This window comes from Anomaloglossus baeobatrachus, chromosome 3, assembly GCF_048569485.1.
Source record: "Anomaloglossus baeobatrachus isolate aAnoBae1 chromosome 3, aAnoBae1.hap1, whole genome shotgun sequence".
Lineage (NCBI taxonomy): Eukaryota > Metazoa > Chordata > Amphibia > Anura > Aromobatidae > Anomaloglossus > Anomaloglossus baeobatrachus.
Window position 1 is genome coordinate 42,397,873 of NC_134355.1, and position 18,845 is coordinate 42,416,717.

Here is an 18,845-nt window from a genome sequence, read left to right on the forward strand (position 1 = left end):
ACTAAGCAAGAGGGGGGACAAACTAAGCAAGAGGGGGGACAAACTAAGCAAGAGGGGGGACAAACTAAGCAAGAGGGGGGACAAACTAAGCAAGAGGGGGGACAAACTAAGCAAGAGGGTGGACAAACTAAGCAAGAGGGTGGACAAACTAAGCAAGAGGGTGGACAAACTAAGCAAGAGGGTGGACAAACTAAGCAAGAGGGTGGACAAACTAAGCAAGAGGGGGGACAAACTAAGCAAGAGGGGGGACAAACTAAGCAAGAGGGGGGACAAACTAAGCAAGAGGGGGGACAAACTAAGCAAGAGGGGGGACAAACTAAGCAAGAGGGGGGACAAACTAAGCAAGAGGGGGGACAAACTAAGCAAGAGGGGGGACAAACTAAGCAAGAGGGGGGACAAACTAAGCAAGAGGGGGGACAAACTAAGCAAGAGGGGGGACAAACTAAGCAAGAGGGGGGACAAACTAAGCAAGAGGGGGGACAAACTAAGCAAGAGGGGGGACAAACTAAGCAAGAGGGGGGACAAACTAAGCAAGGGGGAAGGTGCACTTACATGTTTGGCCCCGCCATGGTGCACTGAGCACCTGTGCTTCATTCTGGGTCGACAGACTCCTTTTAATCCATAAAGGATTGGTACCCATAGCAATCAGTTGGTCTTAAACTTAGTCTAAAGCCACATTGCCACTAAAGGAGAGGACACAGCTTGATAAAAAAAAGTCCTTATACTATCCCTATGCATCCTTTATCAGATTTTTCTAAATGTTCATTCAGGTGGAGAACCTCCTTAAAGGGAACCTGTCAGCAAAGACATACGAAGTAGTGGTATGGCTCATTAGACACTTGTCTCCCCAAAAGGAGGATATATATATACCCACTCTCTTTAGAGATCCGATGTGCAAATCATGAGAAAACTGTAATGGAAGTCATATGCAAATCAGGCATAAAGTGCACTAGGGGCGTGTCAAATCAGTCTAATTATATTGACACGCCTCCATTGCACTTCCAGCCTGATTTGCATATGAAAAAAGGTAATTTTTATTGAGGGACGAGCAGCTAGAGAGCGTTACCATTTCCTCCACGAGTAATAACGTGCAGACAAGTTCAGTCCCTTACAAGCCATTCAGTGCGTCTCTTACAAAGCGGCCCCCTGAAATGTACCATAACTCCAGATAGAATTGTGAAATGCTACGAGATCCTGGACAGCGATGTCAGAACCGTTCACACAAACAGATGATAAAAATACAATAAACATGTAAAACAAAATATGCATCATAGCATAAAAGGCAAAAGACCGTCAACTGGATAAAAAAAATTTGAGAAACAGTCACTGCTCCGCGCAGAGTCACCACCGCGACAATGGGTGAAGTCTGTGGCTCGGTCGTCAAGAGCTAAAAAATAAACCTCATGAAAAGAGGTAATAAAATAAATACTAGGAGGTCCAATAAATACAGTGTGCTAAATAAGAGTCTCATCGCCGGACACTGTGCGTCTCAGGGGAGAGGATCCAGCTGCAGACTAGAGCGACGTGGCGGATTGTATACTGGGCGCTGCTTCTACAGGACTGTCCACCGGAACCTGGGAAAACAGGATACAATGTAGTTAGACACTAAATACCCTGAAGCTTCGAGGACACCACCTATAATGGATTTCTAGTAGGGTGGGTCTCTAATAAGAGGAGGGTAATACACAGGAGATAGGATAGTGCAGTCTATATTGGGATTGAGGGGTTATAAACAGGTGGAATTTGGCATTTTGGAGATGTCCGGTAAAATATTAGGGGTTATCTGTGCCATTGTTGAGGGTCCTCTTCCCGCTTTCTCACTGAGGTGTTGATTAAAGGGTTACAGAGCACTGAAAAGGGACAACTCTGTACATTGAATAGTCTTCTCTCTTTAGCAAGTGAATATGGCAGAGCTTGCAGTACCATTAATGGCCACTTCAAAAACTATGGCGCTGTGCTACTTCCAGTGCCAGAGTAGAACCGCACCTGAACGAAAGTTGTTGACTTGTTGCAAGGACATATCAGCAATATTAAAATTCCTGACACTCTTTAAGGTAGTGGTTCTATCATGTGCCTCACCAGCTGTTTAGTGGCTACAACTCGAAGCTTGTCCTGACAGCTAAAGTCATGGTCACCTTCGTACCAATATCTGTTAAAGGGGTCACCCAGCCCAAGATGAAAAGTTTGCTGTTTCTCAGTGGGACTGCAAACTGCTGACTTGTGACGGTGCGCAATATGCACACTGTCAGGAGTGCGTTGTATTCCCCGTGTGAGTTGGCAGTCACACGACCGCATGTGTGCAATTTGCAGTCACATGCCAACTAGACCTCTCCATGTTGTAAAAAGGTGGAGAATGTAGTTGCCACGAAACGAATACGCTCAAGGGGAATCGTGACACAGTGTGCACATCACACACTGTCATGATCTTCACTCAAAAAGGTTGTGCGGTCTCAGAAGAGAAGTCCATAGTCCCTCGGAGGACGTGTTCACACAACCATATATTTGATCCAAGTGCTGTTCATGAAATATCTGACACCACATGGCCGGTACTAAGCCAAGAGGTTTTACAGAAACTGTATGGAAAAAAAAAAAAAAAGCATGAACTACGGTAGTTTCTTCCATTTGTTGAAGGAGACTTTCCTACTCAAGTTGGTATGACCCCTCAAAAAAAAAAAAAAAAAAAATATTGGATTAATTGTATAGCATCCGGTATTTATGGATATATTGCAATTCTTTAACAAAGGAAACTGTATTTGGTCATGTAGGTTTTAATAACTGCTAATACATAAAAAGGGACAACAATTGAGCAGAAAATAGTGTGTTTAATGAAAATTTGCTTGTGTGAACTAAACTGGCCTTAACACGCTGCGACATCACTAGCGATAGGACCCGCCCACGTCGGTGGCGCGTCACAGGGCGATCGCTGCCGTAGCGAACAATATCGGTACGGCAGCGTCACACTCAATTACCTGTTCACCGACGTTGTTGTGGCCGCCGAACAATCTCTCCTTTAAGGGGGAGGTTCGTGCGGCGTCACTAAGTGGCCGCCCAATAGCAGAAGAGGGGCGGAGATGAGCGTCCGGAACATCCCGCCCACCTCCTTCCTTCCTCATTGCCGGCAGCCGCAGGTACGATGTTGTTCTTCGTTCCTGCGGTGTCACACACAGCGATGTGTGCTGCCGCAGGAACGACAAACAACCTGCGTTCCAAACGAGGAACGATTTTTTTTTTTAAAAAAACGAACGACGTGTACACGGCAAACTAATTTTACACCTTTTTGCGAACGTTACTGGTCGCAAAAAGGTGTCACACGCAACGACATCGCTAACGAGGCCGGATGTGCGTCACCAACACCGTGACCCCGACGATACCTCGTTCGCGATATCGTTGTGTGTAAATGGGCCTTTAGTCCATGGCGATGTAAACCTTTCAGGTCAAAAAAGCTCAGGCATGGCTCAAGCCACTCCATTTAAAGGGAAGCGGTCATGTCGTTTTTTCGACTTAAAACATTAGGGGGCGGTTTAATATGATGCAATGTGCATCAATACCGTGGTTTAAAAAAAAAAATTCCATGTAACAAAAAACAAACAAACAACAAAAAAAAACGATACTGTATATGCATACATGCCTTAGGTTTCAGTCGTAGGGGCTGGTGAAGGACCTGTGGTATAATCAATTAGAGTGCTAGGGGTGCAACCAAGTTAAAAAAAAATAAATAAATAAATAAATAAATAAATAAATAAATAAATCTGTGCCTGAACTTGAGTGGCGGAGCTTTTGCTGGCATCAGTCACTGTCACTCAAGTTCAGGTATGATTCTTATTGGTCATGCCTCCAGCATTGTAATTTATTATACCACAGGTCCTTCACCAGCACTTCTCTGCTGAGCGCCGCCCATTATGGTCACATGGTCGCGACCTCACTACAGGTCCTGCACAACCACTTCCCTGCTTTTCTTCGCTCCGGGGCTCAGCATTGGAGAAGTGCTGGTGAAGGACCTGTGCTGATATCACAACCATGTGACTAATTGGTGAAGCTCAGCAGAGAAGTGCTGGTGAAGGACCTGTGGTGTAATCAATTACAATGCTGGGGGTGTGACTAAATGCAAAGAATTATGCCTGAACTAGAGTGACTGATCCCAGCAAGAGTGCCAGCCCTATGACTGAAACCTAAAATGGTATGTACTGCATTCACCCAAGCATATAAAGTCTTTGTTTTTTTGTTTTGTTTTTTGTTAGTGATGCACTCATTTAAAAAAAAAAAAAAAAAAAAAAAAAAAAGAATAAAAACCCAAACAGATTCCCGAGGAACCCAGGCAATTACTAAACCCTAATCCTACACAGGGATCTGAACTTACATTGGCCCCCCCGTGTTGCATCCACAGAGTAGCTGCTGGCCGGGGAAGCGAGCACTAGGCAAGAGTATTCTGACTAGCCAGGTCAGCTACTGGGGGGAACCGTATCAGGGATGGACTTTGGACACAAAACCATAAGCCCGCTCAGGTCAGGTAGTCAGTCAAAACAATATCAAGAGGAATAAGCTATAAGTAGAGTGTGGTACGCCCCATTGCCCACTGCAGGGAGACTATAAGACTCCCCGAAAATAAGACATAGCAGGAGTTTTCAGGGATGCTTTAATATGAGACATCCCCTGAAAATAAGACATAGCTGCGGTCAATAATGAAGTGTCATGCAGCGGTGAAAGAGTTAAAGACACTGCAGGGCACTTCATTATAGGCAGCGGGCACCCCCAGAAGAGAGAAGACAGAAGAAAGAAGACCCCGCAGTCATACTCACCAGACGCCGACCGGGAGCAGGTGAGCGCATCAAGGTCCTGCAGCAGCGGAACACACACACATAAGAACAGACACACACACATCAGATCACACTCACTCTCACACACATCAGATCGCATCCACACACTCACAACCTCCGGCGATATTGCTTGCTTCTCGGCGGCGATACTGTGCGTGCAGTGACCTTCCAGGACCTGCCGGAGGATCAAATGGCCGGAAGCATGTGGTATCTCCGGATGTTGTGAGTGTGTGAGCGCGTATGTGCTATATCGTCAGCGTGTGTGTGAGTGTATGCGATCGGATCTGTGAGTGTCGGCAGGGGGCAGAGGAGCACGGCGTGCAGCACAGCTGCTGGGGTGGGTGTGTGAGTGAGAGAGATCTGATATGTGTATATATATATATATATATATATATATATTATATATATATATTTATATATATATATATATATATATATATATATATATATATTTATATATATATATATATATATATATATATATATATATATATATATATATATATATATATATATATATATGTGTGTGTGTGTGTGTGTGTGTGTGTGTGTGTGTGTGTGTGTGTGTGTGTGTGTGTGTGTGTGTGTGTGTGTGTGTGTGTGTGTGTGTGTGTGTGTGTGTGTGATCTGAGGTCAGCCAGACGCAGGGGAGGCGTGCAGCACACCTGATGGGAGATCACAGAAGGATCTGGGAGCCATACAGACGCCCTGGGCTGGTAAGTATGACGATCCTGGGAGGGGGGTCTGCTTTTTGTGGGGGGTAAACTTACCCCCAACCATGTCTCCTCGAGAATAAGACACCCCCTGAAAATAAGACATAGCGCTTTTTTCAGGGCAAAAAAAAATATAAGACCGTGTCTTATTTTCGGGGAAACAGCGTAGCTCAGCTGTTGGACAGCGCACACTGTCCCATTCTGATTGACTGTGAGACCACAGGTCCCAGCCACACCAGTCTGAACATTGCCTGCACCGCTGTGTGATTTTGGCAGTTCCGGCAGGATGAATGTGGTGGTGTCACCTGGAGCAGGTCCCGGTAGAGTCACAATTTCAAGTCCTACTTTTCTGTGTCTCTGGGTGCCATGCAGGCTTTCAGTGCCTTGAAAAAGTATTCATACCCTGTGAAATTTTCCACATTAAACGCCAGCTTAAAATATATTTTTTTGGGGATTGTATGAGACATACCAAACACAAAGCAACAAGTATTTGGGAACTGTAAGGGAAGCACTTAAAATCTGAAAATTGTGATTTGCATTTGTATTCATCCCCCTGTGCTAATACACTGCAGGACCACCTTTTGCTGCAAGTCTTTCGGGTTATGTCTCCATCAGCCTTGCTTGTCTACAGACTGACATTTTTGCCCATTCATTGCAAACTAGCTGTAGCTAGCTTCGTGGGTGTAACATGGAAGAGTTCACGGCGTATGAATACAGGTCACGGGGTATGAATACTTTTCAAAGCATTGAATGTGGCTCCATGTTAAACAAACACACATTGTGTAGTCAGATTTTACAATCTTGCATTTTTCCATATCTCCAGGACTTTCCTTCTCTGAAAAAGGAGAAATGGAGGGAGTGACTGCTGGGCCAGGCAGCAGGGTGTAATGCCGTGGAGACACATCGCTCTGCATAGGAGCTGCGCACACAAAAGGGAGGATAATTTAATAAGGGCAGGCAATTAAGTTTATGTCTCACGATTCTGAAAATTGGCTGAGAATGTGAATATTAAGCCTTTACCTGTGGCAACACCAAGGAGGAGCGCACGTATCATCAGCATTGTGCATTGATTAATCCTGCACTATGGACGGACCGCACAGACGATATCACTCACATACACGTATGAAAAGGATTTCTCAACACTGGAGATAAGTCAGGATCATGAAAGTCCTGTGACCGCTCCTATTAAACAGCAACAGCCTCCATTGCAGCCTGAGGTGGCTGATAACAGAGAATGGTAGATGTATTCTATCGCATGGCAATACTTACAGACTTGATATCGGACTTAGTTATTCCAGAATTTACATTGTGTCTCCGCAGGTCAGATTTGATTAGAGCTGCAAGGAAAAAACAGAACTCGTTAGAAGTGATCGCATAATAAATAGTGAGGACTAGCATTCACTGTAGGGGGCTAAGCCTGGACTTCAAGGGGCTGTCCACAACCAACCACCTAGGTGTCTTAAGGCCCAATCACACTAAACAACTTACCAGCGATCCCAACAACGATACAACCTGATAGGGATCGCTGGTAAGTTGCTAGGAGGTCGCTGGTGAGATGTCACACTAAGCGACGCTCCAGCGATCCCACCAGCAACCTGACCTGGCAGGGATCGCTGGAGCGTGGCTACACGGGTTGCTGGTGAGCTGTCACACAGGCAGATCTCACCAGCAACCAGTGACCAGCCCCCAGCGACGCTTGGAAGCGATGCTGCGCTTGGTAACTAAGGTAAATATCAGGTAACCAACCCGATATTTACCTTGGTTACCAGCGCACACCGCTTATCGCTGGCTCCCTGCACACCTAGCCACAGTACACATCGGGTTAATTACCCGATGTGTACTCTGCTACGTGTACAGGGAGCCGGCTTCTGCGGACGCTGGTAACCACGGTAAAGATCGGGTAACCAAGAAGCCCTTACCTTGGTTACCCGATATTTACCTTCGTTACCAGCGTCCGCCGCTCTCAGCTGTCAGTGCCGGCTCCCTGTTCCCTGCACTCCTAGCCACAGTACACATCGGGTTGATTACCCGATGTGTACTGCAGCTACGTGTGCAGGGAGCAGGAGCCGGCACTGACAGCCGAGAGCAGCGGATGCTGGTAACGAAGGTAAATATCGGGTAACCAAGGAAAGGGCTTCTTGGTTACCTGATGTTTACCGTGGTTACCAGTGTCCGCAGAAGCCGGCTCCCTGCACATTTAGTTGTTGCTCTGTCGCTGTCACACACAGCGATCTGTGCTTCACAGCGGGACAGCAACAACTAAAAAAAATGGCCCAGGACATTCAGCAACAACCAACAACCTAACAGCAGGGACCAGGTTGTCGCTGGATGTCACACACAGCGACATCGCCAGCAAGTTGTGCCTCAGCAGTGATGTTGCTAGCGATGTTGCGGTGTGTGACGTGGCCTTTAGTATCACAAAAACTAGAAGTCAACGATAAAGTATACACCAATCTAGATTTTCTGCATGTTCTTATAGATAACAATGTTTAATCTTGTTGGGGGGGGGGGGGGACGACGAACCTTTAGACATTGGGGGAGGATGAGGAAGGAGACGAGGAGGCAAAAAGGCGAGGAAGGACGAGGAGGCAAAAAGGCGAGGAAGGACGAGGAGGCAAAAAGGCGAGGAAGGACGAGGAGGCAAAAAGGCGAGGAAGGACGAGGAGGCAAAAAGGCGAGGAAGGACGAGGAGGCAAAAAGGCGAGGAAGGACGAGGAGGCAAAAAGGCGAGGAAGGACGAGGAGGCAAAAAGGCGAGGAAGGACGAGGAGGCAAAAAGGCGAGGAAGGACGAGGAGGCAAAAAGGCGAGGAAGGACGAGGAGGCAAAAAGGCGAGGAAGGACGAGGAGGCAAAAAGGCGAGGAAGGACGAGGAGGAAAAAAGGCGAGGAAGGACGAGGAGGAAAAAAATACGAGGAAGGACGAGGAGTAAAAATGCAGGAAGAAGACTAGGAAGGACGAGGAGGAGGAAGACTGACTGGGAAAACATTTTAATTTTCTGTATATCTTCTATATTTAACATTCTTTTGACCAGACATTTATACACTGTGCAGTCGGACAGGATTACTTGACCATTGCTAACACACATCCCCCTCTTACCAATCTACGTTGGGGTATTTCTGGCGTGGCCCCTTTAAGGTCTCGTCCCCCCCCCCCCCACCCCCTTTAAGTTCAGACTCACATTCCAGGTAATGTCATGTAGTTTGATTTATGGTAAAGACATTCTGTGAAAAGAATATATACCGTCCTCTGTTACTTATTTAACCACCGGACAAGAAAAACAGAAACCGTGCACCCAAGTGGTAAATACGGTGTAAACACAGCGTACGGGAACCATTAGCAATGTATGGGGGGAGGGGGGGCGGCCTCCCCGGTGTATGCTCTGCTGCATGGGCAAAAAAAAAATAAATTTTTCACCTTCAATACTTTTTCTATGGGGACTGCACCTCCCATCAGCTGCCTACAACTCCCAGCATGCTGCACGTAACGTCACACCCGTCTAATACCGGCGCTCTACACTGAACGTCCTTTGCTTGGAAATGCCATCGCCGCAGGGCATGGCATACTGCCAGCGTTATTACTGGGAGCATTGAAGGGAGACAGATCCTGGGAGATCAGAAACCACGTGCATTATATGGCAGTGAAATGTAATATTGCAAAATTGTCTATAGCCTGGTATGGTATTGCAGTATTACAGAATAATGCTGCTATACCAAGACACGTGCAGAGGTGCGGCACCTGGTAAACGTCTATGAGGCCAGTACTACCACTTCGCACAAGGGTTGTACGGTTCCATAATACAGACATATGTACAGATCAACTCAATAGTCTACAGCTACTGAACCGCTGCTGACCATCACGACAGGTTCACATTATGGGAAGATCTTACTATGGAAGCTAGCGGTCCGGCTGCAGAGGTCCTGGTACACCAATAAAAACGACACCCATGTTGTAGTAATCCGATGTGTCAGAGCGGAGAGATCAAACTCTGAAGCCACATGCAAATTAGCCAGGAAGTGCATTAGGGGTGTGTCAAATCCACTGACACGCCCCTGTGCACCTCAACGTGGGGACATCGGACTACTGCAAGACACGTAGCATATTTCTTGCTTTATCAGGACCTCTATAGCTACACCGGTAGCTTCAATGGCAAAATCAGTCTGATGGGACAAGAGGGATGGGTGGGATGTGTGTGTGTGTGTGTGTGTGTGTGTGTGTGTGTGTGTGTGTGTGTGTGTGTGTGTGTGTGTGTGTGTGTGGGGGGCAGGGGACAGGACACTTTCAAGGTTGGTTTGGTCTTTAAGAAATTTTGGACAGATATCTACATCAGGATTTATAGCCAAAAATGACATCTATATTTCGATCTAACCAGTTATAGGGAACATTTACAACACTGGCTTTTGAGGATATGAATTTAATATCCCCTCCTCCGCCCCGGAAACAGCGCCACTCCGGTCCATAGGCTGCGTACGTTACTGCAGTTCTGCCACATTGACAGTGGTGGTCAATGTCGTTGTCTTATGGTCTCCCAGATGTGGCCAGTGTATAGCGCTATATGGGGGGGTGGGGAGGACTAGCAGGCAATGAAGGAGACACTGCTGATGATAGAAGACGACGGCCTGGGGGGGGGGGGGCAGCTCTGAAGCTGGCAGTACAGAACCTGAAAATTTTGGCAGACCATATAATGGGTAATAAAGTTTAGTGGGTGGTAAAAAAAAAAAACAAAAAAAAAAAAACAAAAAACCAAAAAAACCAAACATTATGTAACGTGTTTTTTTTTAAAATTGTATATAGGTGTGTGTGCGCGTGCGTGTGTGCGCGTGCGTGTGTGCACATGCAATATTATATATATTTAGTAAGAATACAAGCCATGTTGTATTGTATCTTGTCCTATAACTGAGTGATATAAAGCTCAGCTGATGAGCGGTGAAGTTTCACATTCCTACACACCCCTACTTCTTTGTTTGGGATACTACATAAACTGGTCACATGATGTAATAAAGCAGAAACTTTCAATACACCACAAAGCCTGTGTGTTTCCCGAGCACTCGTAAAACAAATCTTATTGATGTGGAGTTCCAATGGCATAGAAGGAGTGTATTTTGCTTGCAATACATACCATACTTTTTAATGTAATACAATATAGTGATCGGGCATGCTGAATTTCATCATGTTCAATCCTGTATTCTCAAAGGAGATAAGCCATCGCAAGAGATGTCTGGCAGCTGCTCACCATTAACGCGTGGACGTCTCAAGTAGGTGTATGGGGGCGGTGGGGAGGTCTGAGGGACAGCTGATGACTCAATAAGAGCTTGGCTGGAACTGTATTAAAAAGGTGTCCCCTTTAGAGATGTGGGACCATCCTAGCTCCAAAAAGAAGCCTAAAAACTCTTCTCTCCAGCTCTGAATGTAAATCTAAAGCTGGTCCTCCTGATGGGTAGAAATCTAGGAGGAATGGCAATGTGAGCAGCCGTGTCATGACATGCAGCCCATGGTCTGTTCACCTGGATGGAGCAGCCACATTCCCTTGGATACTGATCAGTGAAGCGTACCCGAGCCAGCTCCAGTTATAAAACACTGCATGATAAAGAATGCCAGAGATCAACTGTATTATACAGACCCGTCTACCCCTATCCCACCCTGCTGACCTGCTCCGTGCCCCCCCCCCCACACACCATGCCCTTCCCCAGTCATGTGACCACACGTCCTCCGTGCCCTTGAGTAACCTGCGGCCGGCTGTTTACATAACAGGTGTGCTCGCCACTCATATGGCCCCCGCACGTCTCACCTGTCGACACCCAGAGATATAGATCTGGACCGTGAGCTTCATTGTTACAAAGTCACAGAAAAATTACTCAATAGGAAGTAAAAGCAACAAAGTGCAAAGTCTGGAGCCCCCCCCCAGCCACCCTCATAATAGTGAGACCACCAGAGATACAGAGCGTCCCTTTCTGCACAGCGACCTTGACGCTTCCGCTTTGTGGAAAATACCTGGCACAGTCACACAGGACACCGGAGAACACGACTAGTCCATTAGTCTGGGATGAGACATTGAGTACTGGACGTACAGATCGGGGCAGCAGGTGGAAACAATATGGACATGACACTGATTCTTATCACCTCACTAATGTGTACCAGAAAATGTCCTAATATATCAACCAAGATAAAAAAACTTCTATCTGTATTTATATGTTTTCTTCCATGTATCTACTTTGGTGCTGCTGCTAATCTGAGCTAAAGGGGGCGCGATCTGGGCAGAATCAGTCTCCTTCCCCCTCTGGCAGACGACAGTATAATTTTTTTTGTGTGTGTCCCAAGTATGTTCAACTGTGCTGCCACGTTACTGATTTGGTTCTTTTCCTGTTAGGCAAGAAAACGTTTTGGGCAATTGTGTTTCATAAAAGAAAATTTGCATTTTGGCTTTTACAAACTCTTGTCCCTCTAAATTGTTGGCTGCAGAATGGAGTTTTGATGGAGTTTGTCACCCCTATATTTGTCTTTTTCTAGGCTCCTCTCAAACTATCAAGAGACTTACCATCCCCCTGTGAGAGGAAGCTCGCTGACTGATGCTCAGTTAAGTCATTCTGCAGCCAGCAATGTGCAAAGAAGCAGAAAACAGTCTTCGGCTATGTTCACACAAGGCGTTTTGGTGAGTTTTTTTTTTTTTTTAACTGCGCATTTGCCTTGGTTTTATGTAAATCCATGCGAATAAAGAAGGGAATTTTGTTACTTACCGTAAATTCCTTTTCTTCTAGCTCTTATTGGGAGACCCAGACGATTGGGTGTATAGCACTGCCTCCGGAGGCCACACAAAGCAATTACACCAAAAAGTGTAAGGCCCCTCCCCTTCTGGCTATACACCCCCAGTGGGATCACTGGCTCACCAGTTTTAGTGCAAAAGCAAGAAGGAGGAAAGCCAATAACTGGTTTAAACAAATTCACTCCGAAGTAACGTCGGAGAACTGAAAACCGTTCAACATGAACAACATGTGTACCCGAAAAACAACCAAAAATCCCGAAGGACAACAGGGCGGGTACTGGGTCTCCCAATAGGAGCTAGAAGAAAAGGAATTTACGGTAAGTAACAAAATTCCCTTCTTCTTCGGCGCTCCATTGGGAGACCCAGACGATTGGGACGTCCAAAAGCTGTCCCTGGGTGGGTAAAGAATACCTCATGTTAGAGCTGCAAGACAGCCCTCCCCTATAGGGAGGCAACTGCCGCCTGCAGGACTCTTCTACCTAGGCTGGCGTCCGCCAAAGCATAGGTATGCACCTGATAATGTTTGGTGAAAGTGTGCAGACTCGACCAGGTAGCTGCCTGGCACACCTGTTGAGCCGTAGCCTGGTGTCGCAATGCCCAGGACGCACCCACGGCTCTGGTAGAATGGGCCTTCAGCCCTGATGGAACCGGAAGCCCAGCAGAACGGTAGGCTTCAAGAATTGGTTCTTTGATCCATCGAGCCAGGGTGGCCTTAGAAGCCTGCGACCCTTTGCGCTTACCAGCGACAAGGACAAAGAGTGCATCCGAGCGGCGCAGGGGCGCCGTGCGGGAAATGTAGATTCTGAGTGCTCTCACCAGATCCAACAAATGTAAATCCTTCTCATACCGATGAACTGCATGAGGACAAAACGAAGGCAAAGAGATATCCTGATTAAGATGAAAAGAGGATACCACCTTCGGGAGAAACTCCTGAATGGGGCGCAGCACTACCTTGTCCTGGTGGAAGACCAGGAAGGGAGCCTTGGATGATAGCGCTGCCAGCTCAGACACTCTCCGAAGAGATGTGATCGCTACCAGAAAAGCCACTTTCTGTGATAGTCTAGAAAGTGAAACCTCCCTCAGAGGCTCGAAGGGCGGCTTCTGGAGGGCAACTAGTACCCTGTTCAGATCCCATGGATCTAACGGCCGCTTGTACGGGGGTACGATATGGCAAACCCCCTGTAGGAACGTGCGCACCTTAGGAAGGCGTGCCAAACGCCTCTGAAAAAAGACGGATAGCGCCGAGACCTGACCTTTAAGGGAGCCGAGCGACAAACCTTTTTCTAACCCAGATTGCAGGAAAGAAAGAAAGGTAGGCAATGCAAATGGCCAGGGGGACACTCCCTGAGCAGAGCACCAGGATAAGAATATCCTCCACGTTCTGTGGTAGATCTTAGCGGACGTGGGCTTCCTAGCCTGTCTCATGGTGGCAACGACTGCTTGGGATAATCCTGAAGACGCTAGGATCCAGGACTCAATGGCCACACAGCCAGGTTCAGGGCCGCAGAATTCCGATGGAAAAACGGCCCTTGGGACAGTAAGTCTGGTCGGTCTGGTAGTGCCCACGGTTGGCCGACCGTGAGCTGCCACAGATCCGGATACCACGCCCTCCTCGGCCAGTCTGGGGCGACGAGTATGACGCGGCTGCAATCGGATCTGATCTTGCGTAGCACTCTGGGTAAGAGTGCCAGAGGTGGAAACACATAAGGGAGCCGGAACTGCGACCAATCTTGCACTAGGGCGTCTGCCGCCAGCGCTCTTTGATCGCGAGACCGTGCCATGAAGGTTGGGACCTTGTTGTTGTGCCGGGACGCCATGAGGTCGACGTCCGGCCTTCCCCATCGGCGACAGATTTCCTGAAACACGTCTGGGTGAAGGGACCATTCCCCTGCGTCCATGCCCTGGCGACTGAGGAAGTCTGCTTCCCAGTTTTCTACGCCGGGGATGTGAACTGCGGATATGGTGGAGGCCGTGGCTTCCACCCACATCAGAATCCGCCGGACTTCCTGGAAGGCTTGCCGACTGCGTGTCCCCCCTTGGTGGTTGATGTATGCCACCGCTGTGGAGTTGTCCGACTGAATTCGGATCTGCCTTCCTTCCAGCCACTGCTGGAAGGCTAGTAGGGCAAGATACACTGCTCTGATTTCCAGAACATTGATCTGAAGGGTGGACTCCTGCTGAGTCCACGTACCCTGAGCCCTGTGGTGGAGAAAAACTGCTCCCCACCCTGACAGACTCGCGTCTGTCGTGACCACCGCCCAAGACGGTGGTAGGAAGGATCTTCCCTGTGATAATGAGGTGGGAAGAAGCCACCAATGCAGAGAGTCCTTGGCCGTCTGGGAAAGGGAGACTTTCCTGTCCAGGGATTTTGACTTCCCGTCCCATTGGCGGAGAATGTCCCATTGAAGTGGGCGCAGATGAAACTGCGCAAACGGAACCGCCTCCATTGCCGCCACCATCTTCCCGAGGAAGTGCATGAGGCGTCTTAAGGAGTGCGACTGACTTTGAAGGAGAGCCTGCACCCCAGTCTGTAGAGACCGCTGCTTGTCCAGCGGAAGCTTCACTATCGCTGAGAGAGTATGAAACTCCATGCCAAGATACGTTAGTGATTGGGTCGGTGACAGATTTGACTTTGAGAAGTTGATGATCCACCCGAACGTCTGGAGAGTCTCCAGTGCAACAGTCAAGCTGAGTTGGCATGCCTCTTGAGAGGGTGCCTTGACCAGTAGGTCGTCCAAGTAAGGGATCACAGAGTGTCCCTGAGAGTGCAAGACTGCTACCACTGCCGCCATGATCTTGGTGAACACCCGTGGGGCTGTCGCCAGACCAAATGGCAGAGCTACGAACTGAAGATGGTCGTCTCCTATCACGAAGCGTAGAAAGCGTTGGTGCTCTGTAGCAATCGGCACGTGGAGATAAGCATCCTTGATGTCTATTGATGCTAGGAAATCTCCTTGAGACATTGAGGCAATGACTGAGCGGAGGGATTCCATCCGGAACCGCCTGGCGTTCACATGCTTGTTGAGCAGTTTTAGGTCCAGAACAGGACGGAATGAGCCGTCCTTTTTTGGCACCACAAAGAGATTGGAGTAAAAACCTTGACCTCGTTCCTGAAGAGGAACAGGGACCACCACTCCTTCTGCTCTTAGAGAATTCACCGCCTGCAGAAGGGCATCTGCTCGGTCGGGATGTGGGGAAGTTCTGAAGAACCGAGGCGGAGGACGAGAACTGAACTCTATCCTGTACCCGTGAGACAAAATGTCTGTTACCCACCGGTCTTTGACCTGTGGCAGCCAAATGTCGCAAAAGCGGGAGAGCCTGCCACCGACCGAGGATGCGGAGGGAGGCGGCCGAAAGTCATGAGGCAGCCGCCTTGGAAGCGGTACCTCCGGTTGCTTTCTTGGGGCGTGAGTGAGCCCGCCAGGAATCAGAGCTCCTTTGCTCTTTCTGAGTCCCTTTGGACGAGGAGAATTGGGGCTTGCCCGAGCCTCGAAAGGACCGAAACTTTGACTGCCACTTCCTCTGTGGAGGTTTGCTTGATCTGGGCTGGGGTAAGGAGGAGTCCTTACCTTTGGACTGTTTAATGATTTCCGCCAATTGCTCACCAAACAGTCTGTCTCCAGATAATGGCAAGCTGGTTAAACATTTTTTAGAAGCAGAATCTGCTTTCCATTCCTTTAACCACAAGGCTCTGCGCAAAACTACAGAGTTGGCGGATGCCATTGAGGTACGGCTCGTAGAGTCCAGTACCGCATTGATAGCGTAGGTCGCAAACGCAGACATTTGCGTAGTTAGGGACGCCACTTGCGGCACTGCTGGACGTATGAGGGAGTCCACCTGTGCCAGACCAGCTGAAATAGCTTGGAGCGCCCACACGGCCGCGAATGCTGGAGCAAACGACGCGCCAATAGCTTCATAGACAGATTTCAACCAAAGGTCCATCTGTCTGTCATTGGCATCTTTAAGTGAAGCCCCATCCTCCACTGCAACCATGGATCTAGCTGCAAGCCTGGAGATTGGAGGGTCCACTTTTGGACACTGGGTCCAGCGTTTGACCACGTCAGGGGGAAAAGGATAACGTGTATCCTTAAGGCGTTTAGAAAAACGCTTGTCCGGATAAGTATTGTGTTTCTGGATGGATTCTCTGAAGTCAGAGTGGTCCAGAAAAGTACTCAATTTACGCTTGGGATACAGGAAATGGAATTTCTCCTGCTGTGCAGCTGCCTCCTCTGCAGAAGGGGCTGGGGGAGAAATATCCAACAGCCTATTGATGGCCGCTATAAGGTCATTTACCATGGCGTCACCATCTGGCGTATCCAAATTGAGTGCGGCGTCAGGACAAGACTCCTGATCACCCACCTCTGAGCCATCATATAGAGACCCTTCTCGCTGAGACCCTGATCCGCGTGATGACGTGGAGGGTCTCTCCCAGCGAGCTCGCTTAGGCGGACTGGGACTGTCATCGGAGTCAGAGCCCTCAGCCTGTGATGCCTGGGACCCCCTTGAATTACGGATTAATTCCAGCTGAGGGGGGCCGGGGGAACATAGACACAGCGGTGTCCATGGTCTGAGCAACTGGCCTGGACTGCAAGGTCTCCAGGATTTTTGTCATAGTCACAGACATTTTATCAGCAAAGACTGCAAATTCTGTCCCCGTCACCGGGGTAGGGTTCACAGGCGTCTCTGCCTGGGCTACCACCACAATAGGCTCTGGCTGACGAAGTGCCACTGGGACTGAACATTGCACACAATGAGAGTCGTTGGAGCCTGCTGGTAGATTAGCCCCACATGCTGCACAAGCAGTGTATACAGCCCGTGCCTTGGCACCCTTGCGTTTTGCGGATGACATGCTGTTGTCTCCTCAAAGCAATATAGGGTGTACAGCCAAGAAGCGACCTTACAGTGCAGCACACAAATATAACACTGTGGCACTAGTGGGGCCGCACGCATGTGCTGCTTACCGCCCGCTTAGCGCGGGTGTGTGGTCGCCAGAAACCCCTAGCCTGGGTCCCTCAGAGCCTGCGTCCGTTCTCCAGCCAGACTGCATGTGTATAATGGCTGCCGGCGTCCTGGGGAGCTGCAAGCCTGGGGGCGGGCCTAGGGCGTGCACAGAGAAAAAGCGCGAAGCCTGTGTCCTACTGTGCTCAGTGAGAGGGCTGGAGCATGTAAATCGTGCTCCAGCCCTCGGCGCTGCCGATTGAACAACGTCTCTCCCCTACCCTGATTGACAGGGTGGGGGGCGTTAACGAAGCGGAGCTAGGCCGCAGAAAAACCGGGGACTAAAGTTAGAAGCGCCGCCGCCGTAAAAGCGCGGTCGGCGCGTCCCCGGCGCACTACAAGTCGCAGCTGCGCCGCCGCTCCAGGGGCGGTCGGCGCGGCGATCCACACACATAAAGTCCCCCAGTAATCTGCGGGGACTATAAGCCCAGCGCACAGCGCTACAGTCCCCGGCGCACTAGCACACCCAGCAAGCCTGGGGTGTGCGTGGCCTGCCATACGGGGACACAGAGTACCTGAAAGTTGCAGGGCCTTGTCCCTGAACGGCACTCCCGCTCCACATCCAGCAGGTTCAATGGGTCTGTGGATGGAGCCCGGCCTCAGGGTTCGGGGGCCGGTAAGATCCCACTTCCACAGAGCCCCTCAGGGGGATGGGGAAGGAAAGCAGCATGTGGGCTCCAGCCTCCGTACCCGCAATGGGTACCTCAACCTTACAAACCGCAAGTGGGGTGAGAAGGGAGCATGCTGGGGGCCCTATATGGGCTCTCTTTTCTTCCATCCGATAGAGTCAGCAGCTACTGCTGACTAAACAGTGGAGCTATGCGTGGATGTCTGACCTCCTTCGCACAAAGCAGAAAACTGGTGAGCCAGTGATCCCACTGGGGGTGTACAGCCAGAAGGGGAGGGGCCTTACACTTTTTGGTGTAATTGCTTTGTGTGGCCTCCGGAGGCAGTGCTATACACCCAATCGTCTGGGTCTCCCAATGGAGCGCCGAAGAAACGCTGCTTTTTACAGTCCCAGCAAAGTCTGAGATTTCTGAAATCTTATGCACATCTTATGTTTTGCTGCAGATTTCAAAGAATGAGCATGTCAATTCTTTGCAGCGTTTTTTCATTGATGCAACCCAAAAACGTCACCAAAAAAAACAAAAAAAAACCCCAGATGCCTCAAAGGAGATTTCCTGCCACAAGATCAGGTTGTGGTCAGGAAAAAAAAATAAAAAAAATGCACCAAAGAAGCCCTGTGTGAACATAGCTTTAAAAGTCCAAAACATTGTGCAGCAAAAGATTGAAAAAAAAAATAAATTTGTATTTTAAGGTCAGAAACACACCAAGAAAAGTGATTTTTATATTCATTCAAGACCATGTTGCAAAAAATGAGTACACCCCAATGAAAGTCTTAGGAGCAATGAAAGTTTAGATTAATTATTACTGACATTTGGTAAAATTTTGTAAACAGGTGTCAGGCTATAAAATGGGCATTACTTAAACCCTTTTTCATTTCATGCCAGCAACAATGGCACCACATGGAAGAGAAATGTCAAAACCACGGAAAGAATATT

General features: G+C 48.7%; 1 protein-coding gene across 2 annotated transcripts in view; it reads right to left on the bottom strand.

The window, feature by feature from the left end:
- Nucleotides 1–333: 333 nt before the first annotated feature.
- The window catches only part of FLVCR1 (FLVCR choline and heme transporter 1), a 69,600-nt gene continuing 51,088 nt past the window's right edge, over nt 334–18,845 (bottom strand). For both annotated transcript variants that reach the window (XM_075339150.1, XM_075339151.1), the window contains exons 9-10: nt 6,797–6,864; nt 334–1,574 (exon numbers count right to left, since the gene is read on the bottom strand). In XM_075339150.1, coding sequence (XP_075195265.1) covers nt 1,515–1,574; nt 6,797–6,864 — 128 coding nt within the window. In that variant the 3' untranslated portion in view covers nt 334–1,514. The remainder of the gene's footprint in view (nt 1,575–6,796; nt 6,865–18,845) is intronic.